At 39.7% G+C, this 24,286-nt stretch overlaps 1 protein-coding gene across 10 annotated transcripts in view; it reads right to left on the minus strand.

Moving 5' to 3' along the window:
* Positions 1 to 764: 764 nt before the first annotated feature.
* Positions 765 to 24,286, minus strand: part of aifm1 (apoptosis inducing factor mitochondrion associated 1) — a 73,450-nt gene continuing 49,928 nt past the window's right edge. For all 10 annotated transcript variants that reach the window (XM_038774889.1, XM_038774887.1, XM_038774880.1 and 7 more), the window contains 11 exons: positions 22,965 to 23,055; positions 21,979 to 22,063; positions 21,365 to 21,441; positions 14,366 to 14,474; positions 10,134 to 10,241; positions 7,254 to 7,342; positions 6,915 to 7,055; positions 5,542 to 5,684; positions 5,286 to 5,410; positions 4,346 to 4,542; positions 765 to 1,063 (listed from right to left, as the gene is read on the minus strand). In XM_038774889.1, coding sequence (XP_038630817.1) covers positions 992 to 1,063; positions 4,346 to 4,542; positions 5,286 to 5,410; positions 5,542 to 5,684; positions 6,915 to 7,055; positions 7,254 to 7,342; positions 10,134 to 10,241; positions 14,366 to 14,474; positions 21,365 to 21,441; positions 21,979 to 22,063; positions 22,965 to 23,055 — 1,237 coding nt within the window. In that variant the 3' untranslated portion in view covers positions 765 to 991. The remainder of the gene's footprint in view (positions 1,064 to 4,345; positions 4,543 to 5,285; positions 5,411 to 5,541; positions 5,685 to 6,914; positions 7,056 to 7,253; positions 7,343 to 10,133; positions 10,242 to 14,365; positions 14,475 to 21,364; positions 21,442 to 21,978; positions 22,064 to 22,964; positions 23,056 to 24,286) is intronic.

Genomic DNA, 24,286 nt, shown 5'->3' on the forward strand with positions numbered 1-24,286 from the left:
TTCTTTTCCATGTAGTCAAAAGAGTAATGTTAACAGGAAGGACATAGGGTAGCCATGGCCTATTTCTTCAGGTTATTTACTGCCTACCTTTAGGTCTCTTAAAATATTTCAGAGGACAAGCAGATGAACTGCTCCCAGAAGTTGGTTGTTGATACTATGAAGTCACACACATTTTGATGCATTAATAGCTAGAAGAGGACTCCACGCCCAACTATCCCTTCCCATTGGATACCTGTGCCTTTATTCGGCAACTACCTCGAAATAGAATAGAACAGTACAGCACAGAACAGGCCCTTCGGCCTTTGATGTTGTGCCAAGCAATGATCACCCTACTCAAACCCACGTATCCACCCTATACCCGTAACCCAACAACCCCCCCCCCCCCCCCGACCCTTAACCTTACTTTTTAGGACACTACGGGCAATTTAGAATGGCCAATCCACCTAACCCGCACATCTTTGGACTGTGGGAGGAAACCGGAGCACCCGGAGGAAACCCACGCACACACGGGGAGGACGTGCAGACTCCGCACAGACAGCGACCCAGCCGGGAATCGAACCTGGGACCCTGGAGCTGTGAAGCATGTATGCTAACCACCATGCTACCGTGCTGCCCTCATACCAACCTGAAATTGGTGTTGAACTTAAATTTTTAAATCTGAACTGGTTTGTCACACCCTCCCAGTATAATCAGTATGTGATCCATAAACATAACAGACCATAAACAAATCATGTGTTTTTAAATAAAATTAAAGATGAAAGATACATTTTCAAATGCCATTTTTACATTTAATATTTAGTTCAGAAAATCGTGATCATTGTGTGCACATGATACAAATATTTTTACTGAGCTAATTTTAGATCATGGGAAAATTCACAAAATATTTTACTTCCATTCTCTGAAAATTCAAGCTCCTGATTTCCTGCACAGAAGAATGTTTACAATTTTAAAAAATCTAGACTCTTATATACATAGTTAAACTTTGGGCATTCTAATCTTCATGAATGTTGAACAACTTTGCAATTTCATTGAGATCATCGTGTTCTTCACCATCCTTAATGACCTATGGAAAAATTAAATTTTAAAAAACTTTAAAACAAAGCAAGCCAAAGGGATCCATTATAAATTACCAACATAGTGTCTCCCTTTAGGGTTTTCCCTCTGCATTGTGTGCTTCCCTCACCGAGAGAGTACATCTTGATCATCTGTACCAACTCTCAATAGTACAGGTAACCAACTGGTGGTCCAGACATTGTGATTTCAGGTTCTTCTGCCTACTAGACCTGGATCTAGATCCCTGTCGGATAGGCTGTGAAATTTGAACACTTGGAAAGGTGAACCATTCCCAAAAGTTTCTACAAATACAAATCTAAACTGGCCACTGGAAGATGCTATAGTGAGTGTCAGAGAATTGAAAGTATGAAGCAGCATCTTGCTGTTGTATCACAATAAATTAATTCTATGACCTGGGAAATTTCATTATGTAGAGGAAAAACATTTTCTGAAAATAAAATCTATATGTAAAAAATCTATTTAAATAAAATTAAAAGTATGGCAGCACGGTGGCTAGCATTGCTGCCTACGGCGCTGAGGACCTGGGTTCGAATCCCGGCCCTGGGTCACTATCAATGTGGAGTTTGCACATTCTCCCCGTGTTCGCGTGGGTTTCACCCCCACAATCCAAAGATGTGCAGGTTAGGTGGATTGGCCATGCTAAATTGCCCCTTAATTGGAAAAATAATTGGGTATTCTAAATTTGTAAAAAAAATAAAAAATTTAAAAAAATTAAATTAAAAGATAAATTTCCCCATGTTTCAATATAGTTTTTCAGTCCAGTGCTTGTGATATAAGCAATTAGAAGCTTTGTCACATGCACCGTAACATGAGCAAACCATATTAGAATATTAAGTTACAGTGGTCAGAAATACACAGTAAATCCTTTATTATCCAGCATCGGTGGGGAATGTGTGGTGCCAGTTAATCAAAAATGCCTCTTAACGGAGAATTCAATTTACTGATGGAGTACAGCACAGTACTAGTCACACAAATTAATATGCATCTGCTCAGGAAATAAAGAACAGCATTCTCTTTACTCCTAATCTTCCACTTTGCATTAAACTTAAATTAAGGACAAGAAAATATAGTATCCAGGTATGTACAACTTCCAGTTAACTTCGTAATTGCTTCTGGTTGGCAAAGTGACAATTCATATTCAGGGGAAATACTAGTTAATAGAGAATTCTGGTTGGTAGAGTGCTGGACAACACAAAGTTTACTGTAGTTTTATTAACTCAGTAAAACTTGAATTAAATTTTATTTTAAATGTTTTTAACTGGGTTTTCGAACATATTATATTTACAGGTGTACACAAAAAGGAAAAGGGACACAAAAATAATAATAAACTGAGAAGATATTACACAAGATTAAAAACAACGTTATATAGTTAGCAAAATCCCTTGCTCAACAAATAAAGGGAAAAGGGCAGCACGGTGGCACAGTGGGTTAGCCCTGCAGCCTCACGGCGCCGAGGTCCCAGGTTTGATTCGGGCTCTGGGCCACTGTCTGTGCGGAATTTGCACATTCTCCCCGTGTTTGCGTGGGTTTCGCCCCTAAAGATGTGCAGGCTAGGTGGATTGGCCATGCTAAATTGCCCCTTAATTGGAAGTAATGAATTGGGTACACTTAATTTATAAAAACAAAACAAGTAAAGGGAAACATGTTGTGGGGGGTGGGGGAGGGAAATGCGGGTGTGTATACACAAAACTTCAATTAAATTTTTATATTCTTCAAAAGACTCTTCCTCACTGAGAAAATGTTTTTTTCCCCCTGATCCCTATTTTACAGATAGCAGCCACACTATTAAATATTGGTCTTTGAATGGCTGGATATAACTCAAGATGCATTTTACCCATCTAATTGGTTCTGAAGGTTGGACTTGAAAGATTAAATTTCAGCATGCCTTACAAGTGTGGATTTTAAGTACTACCTTTAAAGTGCAGAGCAGTTATCTCATCAATAATTCTGGCATCACGATCATGCCTCAAGTATACATCTTATTTCTGGCATTCCACGTTTTAAGGAATATGCCTCCAACTGAAAACGCTTGGCGTTAACCAATGACCTTTAAATGAGCAATTTATCCATTTTGTACTATTGATTTTTTTACATTACACCTGGCATTTATTTTGTGTAGTGCAAAGTTCTTGATTACAGAACAAGGTTATTTTTCTGCTATCTTAAAACAAATCTATTATACCAATCACATTTATACTTGCAACTTGGTCCATCATTTAGATTCTACTAACGTATTCCTTTAAAAAAAAATTTGGAGTACCCAATTACTTTTTTCCAATTTAGCATGGCCACTCCACCTAGCCTGCACATCTCTGGGTTGTGGGGGTGAACCCCACGCAGACATGGGGACAATGTGCCAACCCCCCACAGAAAGTGACCCGGGGCAGGCATCGAATCCGGGTCCTCAACGCCTTAGGCAGCACTGCGCCACCTTGCCACCGATACAAGCTTATTCCTAAATAGCTGAAGAATAAATTTGCAATAAGCAGTCCCACACACCACAGGATGACTTGGTACATACACTATTATTGGGACGAAGATACAATCCAGTCATTTAATGAGAGCCTTTGTGGCATTGAAAATGCTTCCACAAAATTTATTAGATTTGAGAAAGCAAGATTTTTTGCATTGGAATTAAGGTATAGCTATGATCGTCAAGGCAAAACAAAAGGACAGAAAAAAAATTTAAAGCCTAAAAATGGGATATTAGAAACACCATCTTTACACAGAGGGCGGTTAGAATATGGAATTTTTCTAATACAGAGTTCTTAGTAAAGAACAGCTGTGAAGTCTGTATTTCACAAGTCTGCTGATTAATGTATTTCAATAGAATTACAACCAAATAGGCTAAGTTTCTTTTTTCCAGGGGAGAAGAGGGTGAAGGCTGAACTAATACAGGTCTTAAAAATTATGAAGGGGTTTGAAAGAGATAGAGAAGATTTTTCCACTTGTGGTGAGTCCATTGCTGGAGGCCATAAATATAAGACAGTTATTAATAAATCCAACAGAGATATCAAGAGAAACTTCCTTACCCAAAGTGTAAATAGAATGTGGAACTTACTACCATCTAGAGTAGGTGAGACAAATAGCATTACGGATTTAAGGGGAAGCTGGTCAAGTCCATGATGGAGAAAGGAGCAGAAGGATATGTTGATAGGGTTAGAATAAGTAAAGGAGGAGGATCATGTGGACCAAAAACGCCAGTAGAGACTGGCTGGGCCGAATGGTCTGTTTCAATGCTGAAAATTCAATGTAATTTACTGCAACTAACCTTTCTGGCAATGGGCATCCTGTTAAAAATATTCCACAACAGAATTCCCACAACCACTTTCTCTCTCAAGTAGAAGATGACACCCTTTCCATAGTCCTCCCCATCGTGAGGTGGATGAGCTGAAGGGGCAGCACCAGCGGTTACATTTACAGAAGTAGCTACTTCTTCTGTCTCACTTTCCGATCTGATTCCTGTACCTACATCCATGAACAAAATATACATTAATCATGCTTAACCACATTTGGACCATCTAAACAGGGAAAAACTGCAAAATGAATAGACAATATTCCCATCACATCAATCATCTTTCATCAAAAGACAATACTACAGCTTCACATGCCATATAAAAATGCAAACCCTGAATGGCAACAATCACTGGATAGTTATTACGAATAAGTACCCTGTTGATTTGCAAGCTTTCTACCCTGAGTACTGTAACCCAATGATCAGCTAGCAAAGCAAACACCAGGGACTTAGGATAAAATGTACTAGTGTTTATGTCTCAGCATCATATACGTCTATGGAGACCTCAGGCTGAGTTCTGCAATGGAGCTTTTGCTGGAGCACATAACTTTTAAGAAATAGGAGTAATGATTTTGTTTTTTGTCAGTGAGAAATGCAATATGCCCAGCCCGACTTTCTTTTCTAATGAAGACAATTCTGCAGGTTATGTAACAACTAATGCTCATTTCCTGCCACCACCTAGAATTAAAATTAGATCAATCATTTCAAGTACAATTTAATTCAAAAAGTAATGCAGTAGACCTTTTTAGATGTTAAATAGAAATTAACTACTAATTCTAAACATTGTTTTAATACAGCATCAGCTTGTCTGAGGAAAAGTATCACATGATCTAAAAGTACGAATACAACACAGGAGATGGATACATGCTACATATCAATTGTGCCATCCATTGTTTGTAGTAATTCTGTAACTTACCAGACTCTTGTGTCACAGCTCTGGGAGTATCTTTTGCAGTTGCTTCAGCAAACACTCCCACAGTAGGTAAACTGCTGTCTACAATACCAATAGCTTCATATCCTACATCTGGGCCCAAGTCACTCCTGCAACAGAAGGAGTTAAAACTAGAAAAGCATTTCACATATTGTGATGAATTGATCGGGGCAAAACATTTACATTTGCCACTACATGTTTACAAATTTATCTACTGAAAGGATACCAAGCCAACTCATACCAAAACATTGACTGATGCCAATAAGGCTTTGCAGCTCCAGTCATGTTCTCACCAGCCAATCTGCCACTCACAACAGCGTGATCATGGTGTTCCACACGCCTCCTGCCCAATTTAAGATCATAGAAACAGGCAGCATCTCCAGCCTAGAGGGTGTAAAGGGAACACAAAGTGAACGTTACCATATTTTGTGAAGTGGGAGGCCATGTGCCATTTTAGCTTGATAAGGCCGAGAAAGATAGATTCTTGATCAGTGAAGGAATTGAGGGTTACAGGGAAAGGGCGGAAAAGTTGACAATAGGAATGTTGGAATAACCATGATCCTATTGAATGCTGTAGCAGGCTCAAGGGGCTGAACGGCCTACTCTTGTTCCTATTACTTATTGTCTTATATTTGTGGCATATTTTACACCTAGAAAATTATGGTATTCATGTTCGGTTTCACAACTCTAGAGTAAATATTATATTTTACCGAGGATAAATGTTTCCTGAGAAAAATAATATAAATACAGACAATAATAAATTATACTCCTGCAGATTATGCCTTTTGAATTCAAAGACTTCCAGTCTGAAACAATGGTGGAATTCTCCCATAGCCTAGCCGGTGGGTTCAATGGTAGGCAGAGATGAGGGGAATGAGAGAGAGGAGAATTCGATGCAAGGCTCCAAAATCACTTTTACGCTGGCGTGAATTTCCTCCGGATTCGTCTGCTGTGCCCGTCATGGCGGATCAGGAAACCCACTGACGGACAGTATCAAACTAATTTGCATTGTGTCCCTTTAATGGGGCGCAGGTGAAGGACTGACCAAAATCTTCCCCCAAGCCCCTTTCTCCAGGACGCTGTGGGAAACACACCAGTTCAGATCACAGTTTGAAACAACGTAGCGTGCAGAAATCATGATTTAACTGAAAGTGGCCAAAAGCTGTCTTCAGAGTTTAGGATCGAACATCACAACAGTGGGTGGGTGCAGAATCTATCAGGTGGATCTCCTAGCTTCAGAGTCATCAAGGTGGTCCATCTTCCAGCCTCAGCATGTTTATAGATGCATGTTTCTTCAGGTGGTCCATCCTCTTTCTTCAATGGTGGGTCAATGATGTTGGGTGCCTTTTAAATATGGAGCCCAGATATGACGGCGGGACATGTCCCGCTCCACCACAGAAGATGGCGCGAAACCCCCGGATGCATAATTAATTACGTCGGAAGAAAAGGTGTGGTTTCCCATCGCTCTCTGCAGCGTGGAACATACCTGCCCCTGACCCTGGATTTAGTCCCAGATGGGGGAATTCTGTCCAATATGTGCACCACTAATAACATTTTAAAAAATTTATATTTTAAAATCAGTTTCCAAAAAGCTATTTCCAGGCAGTGACTCACCACCCAAATATTTGAACGTGCTTGCAGTTCTGCATTGACTCTGAATCCACCCAAGTCTGAGTCAACCTCCATTCTTGCTGACTTTGCTAATTCCACACTAGGCTCAAGACCCACTGCTGCAACAACATGATCAGTCTTTATCTGCAAACAGGAGAGTATAATTGTTCAAGATGTTTTTTTAAAAAATGTTTTTATTCTCCATTTTCACATTTTCCTTCAAAATTTACACCCCACCCACAGTTCAAGATGTTTTAACTGGAAAATTATTTAACAAGACTAAAATATTAGTTTAAATATTGCTCATTCACTGACGTACAAATTTATGTTCAGAATACTCACTGTTTGCCCATCCTTAAGTTTCAGAATAACTTTCTTATCTTGATACTTTGCCGATTTGACAACTGTGTTCGGCCTCACATCAACACCCTCTAAAGAAGAAAAAGTTACAAAAACAATTTTAGTTTTTCTGACCAAAGTATTTAACAAAAGGCTTTGCCCATGATGGTTCATTGAGCCAGGGAGGCAAATCTAAGTTCCCGTGTTCACGTTGATGCAGATTTTCACACTAACATCATTGCAGTGTTAATGTAAGCCTACTTGTGACACTAATAAAGATTATTATTATAACATTCACACAAGTGCCAGCCATTGACATACATTGGTATTACCATTTTTAAAAATACATTTAGAGTGTCCAATTATTTCCCCCCCCCCCCAATTGAGGGCAATTTAGTGTGGCCAATCCACCTACCCTGCACATCTTTTGGGTTGTGGGGTGAGACCCACGCAGACATGGGGAGAATGTGTAACATTGGTATTACCATGACTGAATCTCTTATCAGTAACATCCTGGGGGGTTACCGTGGATCAGAAATCTAATTGGATTAATTATAAAAATAGTGTGATTACAAAAGCAGGTCAGAGGCTGGAAGATATGTGACAAATAACTCACTTCCTGACTCCTCAAGGCCTGTCCACCATCTACATGGCGCTAAATCAGGAATGTGATGGAATACTCTCCCAACTCCCTGGATGAGTCCAGCACCAACAACACTGAAACAATGTGATGTGGATGAGATCATCTATTTTAGGGGACTTAATTGAGGGTTAAATATCGGTCAGGACACTAAAGACATCTCCAGTTCTTTTTTGATAGAGTATTGTAGGGCTTTTAATTTAAATGTTCACTGGACAGAACAGCAGAGACCTCAATTTAATTTAATTTAATTTAATTTAATTTAATTTAAGTTTTAAAAAAAATTTTAAGTGCCCAATTCTTTTTTTTCCAATTAAGGGGCAATTTAACGTGGCCAATCCACCTACTCTGAACATCTTTGGGTTGTGGAATTGAGACCCATGCAGACAAGAGGAGAATATGCAAACTCCACACAGACAGTGACCCAGGGCCGGGATCGAACACAGGTCCTCGGCGCAGTGAGGAAGCAGTGCTAACCCCCTGCTTCACTATGCTGCCCCGGGGGTCTCAATTTAAAGAAAACACTTCTTACCATGCAGCATTTACTCAATACTATACTGCAATTATCAGCCTAAACCAGTGTTCAAGTCTCTAGAGTTGGACCTGAATCCACAACGTTCTGACTCAGAGATGAGAGCGCTACCAACTACATGGCAATCTGGTTGAATAGTGAAAATGGTTAGAGGAATGGAATGACCCAAGCCCTGCTCCTGTTTAGAAAGTCATTAAATCATTTTTTAATAACCCATAATCTGAATGATCCGATTTGCTTACACTATTATTTAATGTTAATTTAAAAAAATTCATTTTTGGTCAAATTCCTACCAGAAGGCTCGTAATGATATAACTGCAAAAGATCTTGTTCAAATATGTTTTATTATGTAGTGTGATGTGCAACAGAACAAAATGGATAGAGCACTCACATTCTGTCTGTGGCGGGTGGAAATGGAGAATCTAATTGGAGCGTACAAATAGTTTGCAATTTTCTTAATGGTGAGTTGTTTTTCCTGCTGCCTGATGGCACGATGGTAATTTGCAAATCATGAACATTCATTAAAAAAGTGGAGTGCCAAAATCTGGTCAGGCCTTCCAATCTGTGTCACGCCAGCAGGAAATCACATCGGCATTAAACCCATTTGAAAAAGAGTGATGTTCATAAATTTTAACAAAGCATTGTGCTGCTCCTGTCGCGCTGATCACCACTCTGCTGAGGCAGATTGGTTCACGCCCAGCAGCTCCATGCTGTACTGGCCCTTATGGACAGCACTGTGCTACGAGACGCATGGGTCCTCCACTCCAACGGTCCAAAGTTTGACCAAGGCTGACATGTAAGGTGGAGTGATGAAAACAGGGCGGGATATGTGGAAGGAGGGCTGTGCAAGGGCGGGGAGTGAAGGGGAAGAAGGCAGACAGAGGTGGATGAGGATGACAAGCAAAGGCAGGGAAGATGGACAAAACAGGGCCACATAAAAGCTCACAAAGAAGGGAATCAAAGAGGTACCTCATCGTTTATTGGAAGGGATATACGTAGATGCCAGATGCAGTTAGTCAAGGTGGAAGTGAGGCATGGGCACCTCGCTGGTGATGGGCGGGGAGGGGGTTTGAATCAAGGAACAGCTAGTCTTTTGCTTCTGGGTTCCTGACATTCTGGATGGATTGTGAGGGCTGGTGGGTTGCAGAAAGTAAGATGAATGTGCTGGATTGGTGTTTACATATGGTACCCGGACCGTCAAACCAACTAGCTGACAATGGGAAGACAAAGCAGCTGCCAGCCCGCTAGGTGTTTCAGAGGGGAACTCGCTTGTACATAATTAATTAAGTTCCAAGCGCAAAATCTAGGCAGGATCCCGCTATTCTGATCAGCAGAAAAGACGCCACCAGAGCCGCCTGCCACTGCACTTAGCCTCAAAAATGGAGAATTCAGCCCAATAAATCTGTGCTAAATTAAACGCAACTCAATTCAAAGCATCGATTTAAACAGCGTCTTTTGTGCCAATTGCATTTTCCTCTCGTCACACTGATTCTTAAACTTTCATTCTAAGACTTAAAATAAAATTGAATGTACGAATTTGGGATTTATTTTTTAAAAGTCTAAGATTAGCTAAATATTCCAAGCACTTACAAAAGTTTACTTTCTGTGCATTGAAAAAGCAAGTTCCATTTAACATCGAAGTAATAAATAAATCCCTCTTGTGAACATTGCAGGATCAGATTCAACAAAAATAGTAAATACGAATATTTACCTTTTCTTACTTTCTCAGTTGTCCAGTTACTGAGGTATTCTGGGAGAATCTTACCCATATTTCCTTTCTCTGGAAATATCTGCATCACCTCGAGATCTGTATCCCGTGCTGCGATTCAATATATCAGAGTTAAAGAAATGCTCTGGGAAGCAGTGTAAGACATGCAATAATCCATTTTCCCCACACATTTGGCTTATAGACAAAGGTTTTCTGAAATAAGGTCCTTAATAGATTTTTGAAAACTTTCCTGAGGAATTGCAAGATACAATACAAATTCTTGATGTACAGCAATTATATTTAAATGTGATATGAACACATAGGTGTGGAAGTGCTTGACAAATAAAGCAAGTCTTAATTTCATATAAAGCAAATCAAGAGAGATTATCTGGTGGAAGAAAAAAAATCATTGAAAGTCTATTTGCTTTCCCACCATCACCGCCAATTGTGTCTCCTTGTCTGTTTGAATTAAGGATCTTCATAGTTGACCCTGATCTTGTTCCTGACCAATAGTCACAAAAGCATTTCCACCTGTGGCTTATGGATTAGAATGGTGGATTTATATATTGGAAAGAATATTGTACACGTTAATGTGAGAGACAGTAATGCTATGGAATAAATACTACAGTATCCGCAGCTTCCACCATGTCTTAATCAAATATTATCTGGTAAGGTGAAAAGTTTTCTCATTCCATCAAATGGTTGATGATTATCACTGAACAACTTTTCTAAAGCTGTAGAATTATTTGCAACCCTGTTCATAGAAATCTGCACTTATGAGGCATCGAAGCATCAATTATCTGCAAATCCCAGCCAAATTAGCAACTGCATGGAGGATTTTAATTGCTGTTGATTATATGGCTAGAGTAATCATTCCTTTTTTTATAATGAGTATCCAATTATTTTTTTCCCCAATTAAGGGGCAATTTAGCATGGCCAATCCACCTAACCTGCACATCTTTTGGGCTGTGAGGGTGAAACCCACGCAGACACGGGGAGAATGTTCAAACTCCACACGGACAGTGACCCAGGGCCGATATTCGAACCCGGGTCCTCACCGCCGCAGTCCCAGTGCTAACCACTGTGCCACCGTGCTGCCCATCAGAGTAATCATTCCTATGCGTTTCAAGCTTCTTTCCTGAAGATCTTATGCCATGTGCTGCTCTGGGGAGAGCTCTGCAATACCTCTCATGTGGCCATTCTTTACTTGTGGGTCAGACTGTGAATATTGACAATCATTCAGCACTGCTCTAAAGCTGGTCAATTTGCCTCCCACTTCTTATTCCATCGGTATGGGCTTAAATCAAAGCAAACAGCTGTGTCCCCAGGTGAGATCAGATGCTCAGCACACACTGGGGCTGATAGTCGGTTCGCCTTAAGGCAGAATGCTAACAGGAGAGCTAGCATTTTCATTAAGAGGTCATGGCAGTAAACGGGACAGACATCTTTCCAGCAGAGATTGCAGAAGGCCCCCCCCCCCCCGAGAACAGCAGTTATATGATCATCTGTTAATTTGTGTAACCTGAGGTCCTCTCAGTCCAGAAGTGTAAACTATATCTTTACACTTACTAGATACTGAAAATCAAATCCATATTTAAATTAGACAATTATGTTAGTTTTTAATCCAAAGGGGGCTGATCTCTGAATTGGAATAATTATAGCTTTCAGATGAGACTACATTCATTTTAAACAATGTAACTTCAAAAGGATTGAGCACACTGTGCCATCAGTACTTAATAAAACTACCTCATCTATTAGGGACCACAGTTTGATATTACACTTTTCAAAGACACATGCTTGGAAGTACATTCTAGGCTACATTTCACAACCATTTACTACAAATTAAGTAAAGAATCTAAGCATTTATTTCTTAAAAACATAAGAAATATGCCCCCATGACAACTACCTTCTTCATCAAATGCATTTTTGTGCCCTATCCCCAGATTCCTCTATTACCTACAGACGACTAAACACAGCCATGAATACACTTATCAACTCAGCATCGACAGTCATCTGGTTACCGAATTCCAAAGATTCATAACCCTCTGAACTGAGAAATTTATCCTCATCTACATCCTAAATGGCCAACTTTTTATTCTGAAACCGTGCCCAATAGTTTTAGACCAGAGTTTGTCCAGCATATGGCCCACCCTATCTGGTCCGGAAGCCAGCGTTCAAAGTTCAGAGAACTGAAGAGGAAGATTTGCAAGAAACTGCTCCTCCAAGCACTATTGCGTCTGTTTGCAGCAAACGTGGGAGAGAAACAGTCTTGTTATTGGAGAAGCAGCAAAGAGCAAACGCGAGAGGTTTCAATCAGAGGTGGTGGTGATGTTTGCTGAGGAGGAAGAGAGGCTTTTAAGGACAGGAGGTAAGAGGGACTGCCTGCTGAAGTTGGGGTGGGGCTGAACATCTTGAGACTATGTGGGGCTGTGCACCCTGAGGCTACGTGGGCAGGACAGTGGTTAGCACTACTGCCCTACAGCTCCAGGGACCTGGCTTCAATTCTGGCCTCAGAGGACTGTCTGTGTGGAGTTTGAACTTTCCTCCGGGTGCTCCCATAGTCCAAAGATGTGCAGGTTAGGTGGATTGGCCATGCTAAGTTGCTCATAAGTGTCCAAAAGGTTAGGTGGGGTTACTGAGTTACGGGTATAGGGCGGAAACATGGTCTTAAGTAGGGTGCTCTTTCCTAGGGCCGGTGTAGACTTGATGGCCGAATGACCTCTTTCTGCACTGCAAATTCAATGATTCTATGAGTGAACCGACACACTCTCGATCTAATGATCATCTTTATGAATTACTAATTTTTTAAAAAATGAGCAATTTATTGCTTTGACTTTATTTTTGCTCCACAAGCTTTTTAAAAAATAAATTTAGAGTATCCAATTATTTTTTTCTCCAATTAAGATGCAATTTAGCACAGCCAATTCACCTACCCTGCACATAGATATAGAATTTACAGTGCAGAAGGAGGCCATTCGGCCCATCGAGCCTACACCGGCCCTTGGAAAGAGCACCCTACCCAAGGTCAACACCTCCACCCTATCCCCATAACTCAGTAACCCCACCCAACACTAAGGGCAATTTGGACACTAAGGGCAATTTATCATGGCCAATCCACCTAACCCGCACATCTTTGGACTGTGGGAGGAAACCGGAGCACCCGGAGGAAACCCACGCACACACGGGGAGGATGTGCAGACTCCGCACAGACAGTGACCCAAGCCGGGAATCGAACCTGGGACCCTGGAGCTGTGAAGCAATTGTGCTATCCACAATGCTACCGTGCTGCCCCGGTATCATTTTGGGTTGTGGGGATGAGACCCACGCAGACACGCAGAGAATGTGCAAACTGCACACAGACAATGACCCGGGGCCGGGATCAAACCCGAGTCCTCAGCGCCGTGAGGCAGCAGTGCTAACCACTGCACCACCATGCCACCTTTCACCAGTTGTTTCATTTTTTTCATAAATCAATATAATTTTTTAAAAAATGACGTGCCAAAGCGTACCCATCTGAAATTTATCCAATGTGGCCCCTGGAGTGAGAAAAAAAATGAAAGGGGCCCTTCAGATGGAAAGATTCTCCAGCTAGAGGGAAAAGTCTCAACATCTAGTTGAGCAGAATACAGTATACAAGACCATAAGACATAGGAGCAGAAGTAGGCCCATTGAATCTGCTTCGCCATTCAATCATGGCGGATATTTTTCTCATCCCCAATTTCCTGCCTTATCCCCTTATTAATCAAGAACCTATCTATATCTGTCTTAAAGACAGTCAGTGATTTGGCCTCCCCAGCCTTCTGTGGCAAAGAGTTCCACAGATTCACCATCCTCTGGCTGAAGAAATTTCTCTTCATCTCTGGTTTAAAGAATCGTCCCTTTAGTCTGAGATTGTGTCCTCTGGTTCTAGTTATGGAGAAAAACACAAGTTAACATTTTATGTCAGCGACCCTTCATCAGAATTCCACCAGTTCAGATGAAAGGTCATTGACCTGAAAAGCTAACCCGGTTTCTCTCCACAGCTGCTGCCTGACCTGCTGAGTTTTTGCAGCATTATTTGTTCTTCTTTCAAATTTCCAGCATTTGTAATATTTGCTTTTGCTCTTTCAATGTCTAGCTTATTACGTCTTTTAAAAGTTTTACATTTCAATGAGATCACCTGTCGTTCTTCGTAACTCTAGAGAAAATAGGTCAGTTGTATTCAACCTTTCACAATGCACTAAAAAAAAACATACCACGTCTTCCCAAAGCACAGGCCAATTCGCTACCGAGGAATCCACCACCAATGATAACAATAGACTCCACATTTCTTGAAATTTTCTCCAAAGATTTAAAATCTTCTATCTGCAAGAGGATTTGAAGTTATCAGAAAAATCTGTTTCTGTCTCCAAAGAAAAATGTATAATAATCATTAAAAAGTCCTGTCACATTTAGTTACTAAAAGTATATTAACACCACTAGCTTTCCAACATTTTTAAGGTCAATTTGTAGGCTCATAATGGTAAATGCTGATAGGGGTAGCATTATTTTCCCATACGCTGTTTAGCATGTTTCAGGTCAGGTAAACTTAATGTTGGCAAAAAGTGCAATAATTTTTATTTCAGACCAACTCGACAATGCAAATGACATTTTACACAGAAGTCATACTTACGGCGGCAAGAGATAGAATGTTAATTTAGTGCTGAATGTTGCCAAACTGTAAGGTTATTGGAAACTGGATTGTTGCTTCATGTATGCTGACCTTTACAGTCGACAGATGTTCGTCTATTCAAAATTATACTAATGTAAAGCCAGTCTCAGAGGTAAAAGTACAGCCTCCTGCAACATTCCTCTCTACCTGGATATATCTACTAATGTGTATATTTTATCCATTGCTTCATCCCTTAATAAAGGCAGAAACATAGAAAAAATTAATGCCACTTTACCCTTTACTAACAGAGAATAATTGCGTTTGTACTAAATACTTCAAATTGTTTCCTCAATGATATGACAATCTGACCACATAACTAAATGCTATAAAACGGTCAGTCTAATTCAATTTCTTCCAAAGAAAACTAGTTCTGTCAACAAAGTAGCTTTCAAACTTACAGGATAACTTAAAGTTCCATTGTTCTTCTGAAAAATCACAAAATATGCTGCAGACAATTTGTTGACTCTTGCAATACATTCACCATTTTCTGCTGTACCTACATTCCAAAACAACTTTGCTTTTGATAAGACCTGATATTGGTTATGGTCAACAAAACAAAAGTACTGCAAGGCTAATAGGATTAATGGTATAGTTGCAGGAGTTTTAACTAATTTTATAGCCCAGATTTCAATTTTACATTTACTAACTGGTTTTCCCTCTGCTTTGCGTTTTTAAAATCAATAAATTAAGACTGTATGTTTTTTTATATTTACATTATGAGCTGAACATTAACATTTTAGAAGCATTGTTTATGGATTAAAAAATGTAGGCAATGAGCAAGTATTAGTAGGGCCAGAAGAATGGCTGGACACTGAACTTGAATGATAAGACAGTTCAGTGACAAAGCTAGTAATGTAGAATCTACAGTTGCAGTGTTACAGTGAATCACATTTATGCAATTTCTGTCCTAAAAAGCACACATTTTGAGCTCTCATCTTCAGCCTAATACTGTAAAATTAATAGAAAATTGTTGCATTTTATCATTATAATGTACATTCAATACATTCAGATATTTTCCCAGCTAATTTACTCCTTCGCCTCTTAAAGGAGTTGTAATTTTTATGGCGTATTATTCACCAACTGTCAAAATTCTCTGTGAACTTACCCAAGTAACTATTATTCATACAAACTGTGGTAATATGTGGACTGGCTATATGACCAAAAAGGTCATCACAGCCCAAACGGATTACAACCCCGCACTACATCAAGGAAGATGCACTTCTACCAAACATACCTGGAAAACATTCAGGATTGGGAACCCTAGCTGAATTTCCCCATCCTAACCTAGGGCACTGAGGCAGTTTCACCAGTACTGAAACCAGAGGTCAGCAAAGAATGGGCAACAAGCTTTCCTGGTTACATAGTTCAGTTACTCAATAGGTAAACTCCAAGAGCAGGACAGCACGGTGGCGCAATGGTTAGCACTGCTGCCTCACGACGCTGAGGTCCCAGGTTCGATCCCGGCCCTAGGTCACTGTCTGTGTGGAGTTGCACATTCTCCCCATGTTTGCGTGGGTTGCACCCCACAACCCAAAGATTGGCCACACCAAATTGCCCCTTAATTGGAAAAAATAAATTGCGTATTGGGTATTTCTTTAAAAAATGGTAAATTCCAAGAGCCACAGAAATTCATGACGCAAGGAGGCCATTTCACTCATCATATTTATGTCTCACCCTCATAACCCAAAGATGTACAGGCTAGGTGGATTGGCCACGCTAAATTGCTCGTTAATTGGGGGAAAACAAGAATTGGGCACTCTAAATTTGTTTTGAGAAAATGTTTATGCTGGCTTTCTAGAGAAATCCAAACATTAAACGCATTGACCTGCTCACTCCAGATTGGTTTGTAATCTTCCTCTGCTTCAAATATTTATCCAAATTCCCTCAAAAGATGCAGTGGTCTCAGCCTTAACTACTCCCTCTGTTAAAAGTCATTGCTCCTAATCTGCACAAAATGTCCCAGTGAAAGGAACTTCAGAGCAAGTTCCTGAAGATCTTTAAAATATGCTGCCAAGCTGTTCTTCGAGTTATCCATTGGAAACTTCAATCTCGGTCAGTTATTTGAGAGAGAATAATTTGAAGAATGGAAAACAGATACAACTCGTGTTCCTTGGTGCTTGGAGGAGGAACAATGAAAGGTTGCTAGAGTGTAATGCTATATTAGCATTTTGGATTTTAGTATCGCTTCTGATCTGAGAGTCCCATTGCCAAATCCCTGATTAAATGGAGTGATTGACTCAGAGGGTTTAATGGTAAGAGCCTCCTTGGAGGAAAAAAGTCAAATGTTTAAAAACTGACAATAAAGGAAAAGACCAAATATTATTCATAGATTGCAACCTAATGCCTTACTGTACATAACCTGTTGGAATTCAAGGAATATAACTGATCCAAAAATAACCAGAAATACAACATGGAAATCTTATCAAAGGCATAGAACAAGATGACAAATCAAAAGATAGGATACTTAAAAATCTTCCTTACATCAAGCTAGCTCCAGATTATATCCAGCCTCTGAAGAACGAATGAACAAAACAGATGGTAGATGTGTAGAGATAGTGGTTGATTTATTTTCAACACTACTGGGGCAACTCAAAGTGTTTGGACCACAGTGACTCTATGCTGCAGTCTGCTATGAATTTTGTATCAAATAGTGCAGATATTGTTCACAATGCACTTCATGAACGTTACACACGAATACATTGTAGCGTTGTTTTATATTTAATTTACATATTTATTTTTAACAATTTTTACCAGTATTAAAATTACAAAGTACAAATGATCCTAATATTTCCATGTTTTAGTTTATAGTGTGATATTTATTTTCATGCTTAAACTAATCTATTGGTGTATAAGATCTCTCGTAGCGAAATACTTTCAGCATGGTTTTTGATTGCTTGCCCGCTTTCTTTGAATCACCCTGCCTCACATAATCTTCAAGTCATTACAAATAAATCCAGCTGTAGAATTCTAATTTGTTTTTTCAGTATCTTGCTAACCTCCCTTTCTCCTCAATCAAATCCAAACTAAACCAGAGATTAGATATTCTGTTCTTGAACTTAATTAACTAGCTAAACCTGCATCAAATATTCCCCACCACCTTCAGCATTGGACTCTGAAATTATTACTCCAAACAACATTACAAAAATGAATGGCAGTACCGTGGTCACACACAGTATAAAGCAAACAAGGTGGGTTGGGATCTTCGAAATCACTTTATGGTTTATGATATTTTTCTGTGAGCATGGGTTTCATTATGTAACATTGTATTTCATGGTCCAGTTTGAAAAATGAAAGGTTTTATAAAGAAAAACCAATTTTGCTTCAAACTGGGACAAGGCTTTATGGTGTTCTCCAATGGATTAAATTTCATTTTCCATCTGTAATTTAAGGCAAAATCAGTTTATTTTGTTACCTACTTGGTTACTCATCGTCATAAGTCCCATACCCAGCAATATCAGCCCATTTCCAAATGCTAACTTTAAACATACCAAAATTGCTGTAATATTTCCTCCCTTACTTCGACTTAATATCTGTAAATCTTCCTCCATCTCCTTGGCTGTAAACTTGAACGCCCTATCTGAATCCACTGTCTCAAGAAGCTCACTTTCTTAAGTCCTCAGTTAGTAGACAGCTAATGGAATGTAATGGACAATTCATGATCAATAGTTAGCTGCTGCAAGAATGCAATGTATTTTGTACATATTAAGTTTCTTCTTAGCATGAATTTCTAATTTGTTTTTAAATAATTTTACATTGCCTCAGCTACCTGCAACATATTGAACAAACTTATTGTTAAGAACTGCAATGTCTTTATGGCTACTGAGTAGACTTATTTTATTCAGGCCTCTAAGTTAATGGCAATAAGGTAGGCCAGACAGATACATTTTAGAATGGACTGACAGCAATTAAATCAAAATCCTGTCGATATATGCCAAATATAATTTCCAAATGCAGGAAGGTTTCTCGACTGAGTGATCTGTAGCCACTACGAACTCGAAACTGGAATAATTCATTTAACTAGGATTATATTTTCTATCATCTTATACACTTGCTACTTATTTATGACAGGTGGAATGAAATGCAATAATGCGGTCTCATTTGTGCCACTTCAGGTTATACTCCTGATACACAGCAATGCTCTGGTTTTCCTCATATATTGCCTCAAGTATACAGCTCACTGCACATGCAGTGACATTGCAGCAGCATCCAGGGCAGTGCTGGGTGTGAAAGCATTTCATCCAGCATCAGAGAGGCTATGGTATGCTCACTCACTTGGCTGATGATTTAGCTGGTTAATGCGATGAGTTGCTTAACCCATACATATCACAAGGTGCAAGGCTGAATGTCTTATATTTCCGAACCAGAGTTTCAACTTCACAACATTGTAGTACAAGCTAATAGCCATGGCAAGTTAATGCAGAAAATGAAAAGAAAAATTATGAAGAAAAGACAGAAACTTGTAGCAAGACAATTTTAAACACCTGACAAATTTAATATCTAAAATAGGAATTAAATGTACGAATACAACATGCTTTTTTGAACTGCCCATTTAATAATAATCTTTATAGTCACAAATAGGCTTACATTAACACTGCAATGAAGTTACTGTGGAAATCCCCTAGTCGCTACATTCCGGCGCCTGTTCCCTACACATAGGGAGAAATAGTTAGAATTCAGCACGGTGGCACAGTGGGTTAGCCCTGCTGCCTCACGGCGCCGAGGTCCCAGGTTCGATCCCGGCTCTGGATCACTGTCCGTGTGGAGTTTGCACATTCGCCCCGTGTTTGCGTGGGTTTCGTCCCCACAACCCAAAGATGTGCAGGCTAGGTGGATTGGCCACACTAAATTGCCCCTTAATTGGAAAAAAATAATTGGGTCCACTAAATAAATAAATGTCCAAATTACCGAACAGCACATCTTTTGGGACTTGTGGGAGGAAACCCACGCAGACACAGGGAGAATGTGCACAGACAGTGACCCAAGCCGGGAATCGAACCTGGGACCCTGAAGCTGTGAAGCAACGGGGCTAACGGTGCTATGTCTTTTCGTCCGACGTCATTTCGTCCAACGACACTTCGTCCACGTCTTTTGGTCCAACGTCTTTTTGTCCACCCGTCTTTTGGTCCAACGTCACTTCGTCCAATTATCCAATTACAAATAGTTTAATTTAGTTTTTCAATGTTACTGCTCAAGGATCCTCTCCACCTATTTCGCCTCTTGAGGTTGAGTTCTGCATTTGTGCTGCTTGATCTCCAGACATTTTTAAGATAAGCTGCAGGATATTCGCCCATGTATGCTCCAGCGTGATGAGAGCCATTGTATCTGATGGAATATTTGATCATTTCAGACCTGTAATGTCAGAACCCACTGCCAACCAGAGGTTTTAATCACTCGACGAAAATCGAGTTTAAATCTGCTTCTTTCAGAACTGCACTCATTGTCTAAATCCAATTAGACTCCCACTTATATCTGTGTCTGTCGGAAATGTAGAATATCAAATCATCTTGTCCTCTCCCCATTATTCTCTCTCGGGTGCAGTTCGGGAAATCTAACTTTTAGGGAATTTCGGGAATTTACAATTTACATCAATTTTAAGTAATTTCGGGAATTTTAAGTAATTAGTAAACTTTTAGATTTGTTAACTGCATTTTTAGATTTTTTAACTTTTTAACTGCATTTTTCAACTTGCATTTTACTTGCATTTTATCAATTACTTGCGTTTTAGCAATTAAAGTCACTTGCTGTATTGTACTTGCATTTTGCTGTATTGTACTTGCATTTTATCAATTAAATGGTTTTATACGGAATTAATTTGTAATTGGATAATTGGACGAAGTGACGTTGGACCAAAAGACGGGCGGACAAAAAGACGTTGGACCAAAAGACGGGCGGACAAAAAGACGTTGGACCAAAAGACGTGGACGAAGTGTCGTTGGACGAAGTGACGTCGGACGAAAAGACGCGACACGGGGGCTAACCACAGTATTACCATGCTGTCCATGGTAATATTACCGTTTGCGTCTAAGTTTGTGCTTTCTTTTTGCTTTGCATTTAGGAATTGCCTTTAAGTATTTCATGCTAGTTTACGAAATGTCCCAATCATTCCATTGATCATAACGGACTTGTAATACAATACAGTAAGTTATAATCCAAGTTAACAAGTAATGAAATGGCAGGACAATGCAGTCCTTGTGATCAAAAAATTCAGTTCAGTTGAGCAGCAAGTTGCACTGTCCAATAGTTTTATCATCCGGCTCTTCTACATTCCATGGGGCCTGACATCCGTCTAATATAGTGGTTAATTTACCCATCCCTTGTTAAGGGGCGCGGAGGCTAACTGTAATGTTTGCACTGCTACCTCCCGATTACCTAACTTAATTAAGAGCAGGGACTGAACCTGGAATTCTCCAGTCACATATACAAAACAATTTTGCTACATAATGTTGGAACCTCAATGCATAAAGTAGCAGGCAAGTGGAAATATAATCATGAAGTGGAATGAAGGTATGGGGCACAAGTCACAGAAGCATGACTGCACAGTTACCTTTCTGAATAGAGTTGTCCGCTTTTGTACCTCTTCTCCTGCTCTTTCAAGTGTTGGAAGGTTACGTGGAGTTCCACCTAGGGACACAAGTAGAAAATTGAATAAGAAAGGTAGAAATGGGGAGTGAAGATAAAGGAAAAAAACTTAATCAAAAGCTCTGCAAATCATTTGAGAAAATATGTCAATGATGATAGTACTAAAACAAGAAGTGGCATAATGCATAAGTGGGCGGGTCATGGATCTTCCCCTGCGATTATGATTCAGTAGGTTCTCCACCTCACACCATATGATCTCAGGGGTGTGGCCAGGGGAACCCGAATAGAGAGAGGAGAAACCAAGACACACATTTGAAAATAAAACACTGGTTAAGGGAAACACAACCTATTTGTTTGCACAAGAGTTTCAAGTTATTTATTGTTCACAATAAACGAACTTCAGGAACCTTTCCACTACAGGAGAAAAACATTAATTATTTCTTTCACTTGCTTAATTCTGTCACTAAACAGCGCAAATTGCTTAAGCTTACATATAAAATGTTAATTACAAGATGAGTGCCTTCAGAAGTGGCCATGAATTAAATTCAAAGGGCTGCAAACGTTAAAAATAACATTTACCTGTTGCTATTAAACATTTATCATACGTTATTTCCGAATCATTGTCCAATCTGACTTTGTTCCCTCGGACATCCATGTGTACAACCTGAAGACACAGAAACATAATGCAAACAAATCTTGCAATTATTCAAGGCCTTCCCACAACAAAACATTTTTTTTAAAATTCCAATTAAGGGGCCATTTAGCATGGCCAATCCACCTACCCTGCAGATCTTTGGGTTGTGGGGGTGAGACCACGCAGACACGGGGAGAATGTGCAAACTCCACATGGACAGTGACCCGGGGCCAGGATCACACCCAGGTGCTCGGCGCCCGATGTTTCTTTTACCCAAGTTACATAAAATGTGCTACTACTCCAAAGTATTGTCAGATCAGTTACTAATGTTAATTTTATATCTGAGACAGATAGGTTTTTATTAAGCAAAGATATTAAGGGATATGGGCCAAACAAGTTAGGTCACAGACAGCCAAGATCTCAATGGGTGGCGGGACAGGCTCGAGGAGTTAAATGGCCTGCTCCAGTTCCTATGTTCCGAGAAAAGCCACTAAAACAAAAGAAATGAGAACTCCTCATATATTTTAATTATATGTAAGAATATGACAGATCCTGAGTCAATCTCTATCAAAAAGTATATTGCGATGTTCATATCTGCTACGGAAAATTATACAGTATCCGTACCATTTTTGAAAAATACATTTAGAGTACCCAATTCAAGTTTCCAATTAAGGGGCAATTTAGCGTGTCCAATTCGCCTACCCTGCACATCTTTTGGCTGTGGGGGCGAAACCCACGCAAACTCGGGGAGAATGTGCAAACTCCACACGGACAGTGACCCAGAGCCGGGATTAAACCTGGGACCTTGGTGCCGTGAGACAGCAGTGCTATCCACTGCGCCAACGTGCTGCGCATCCATACCATTTTTGACATGAGTATAGAATCTAATGCTAATTTGGTACATACACTGAATTTTAAATTTTGAACTTACTTTTCTGCTAGTCAACACTGCCACTCCCCCATTTTCCACAAAAGGCAAATCTTGAGGACTAACATAGAAAGATGGAGGCTGGAAAAAAATGCTGTAAACATGAAGAATACAGGTTAATCAAGTTCTTTTACGTCTTTGAAATTGAGCAGTAACATTGCAATTCAAAAGTCAGGGCCTTTAAATAAATTTTTTTTAAATTCAAGTACCAGTTCTTTTCTGTCCAATTAAGGGGCAATTTTGTGTGGTCAATTCACCTACCTTGCACATCTTTGGGTTGTGGGGGTGAGACCCACGCAGACACGGGGAGTATGTGCAAACTCCACATGGACCCGGGAGCTCAGCGCTGTGAGGCAGCAGTTCTAACCACTGCACCACCGTACAGCCCCTAATACATTTTGTGGTAATAGGTACAAAGACATTCATCCAAATTCCTCTCCTCAACTCATTAAAAAGTTCAACATATCTGTTTAAATAGTGAAGAGTTTCAGACAAACTTGTACCTAATATCCCACAAAGAAATTTCAAGATCCAGGCACCTGGATCCCTAGCATTTAATAATTTCGGAGCCACTGAAACCATCGTAGAATTTAATTTCATTATTTCTTGTTCTTCTTCACCAGATTCCGAGACAGTGATTGGCGTGGAACATTTGCTGCATTAATACATTTTCTTTTGATATTCCAATTGAATTTCAGCATGTTGACCTCTATGCGCTTCACAATATTAGGCTTTATCTGCAAGGGTGGAAATGATTGGGGATTATCTAACTCCAGTGATTCCAATTACTTAAATCAGTTGGTTTCACAGAAATTTAATCCGGTTTAGGTGGTGACATGCCTAAATGTGAAACGCACAGGGATTAACAAACTGCAAATCAACAGAGATTAAAAATAATGGTGACATTTAACAGCATTCAAACTCAAAATGTTATTGGTTACCTACTCGGCAGATTCCTGAAGAAAATATGAAATGCATTGGGTTCATTGATTTTAATTCCTTAATCAGAAAGCTTTACAGAAGCTCAAGCTTAGACTGTGTTCAAAGTCTTTCAAGTGTCAGTATTTACAAATTATATTTCCTTGTATAATGAACAGTCTCAGCAGAGAGTTTACTCACTTAAAATTATAACAATGTATCTCCTAGCTTGTATATGACTACATCATCTTCCTTCACCACTCAAGCGTTGGGTGCACTGGCAGCATAAATATAAATGAGGATATACCGATATAATTTGAATTCTTATTTCAAATTGGAACACACAAGCTCCAACAGTTTGTTTTAATATTTAAGTTCAGTTCACCCCAATAGATGCTCCATGGTTA

This window comes from Scyliorhinus canicula, chromosome 17 (assembly GCF_902713615.1).
Source record: "Scyliorhinus canicula chromosome 17, sScyCan1.1, whole genome shotgun sequence".
In the NCBI taxonomy this organism is placed as follows: Eukaryota; Metazoa; Chordata; class Chondrichthyes; order Carcharhiniformes; family Scyliorhinidae; genus Scyliorhinus; species Scyliorhinus canicula.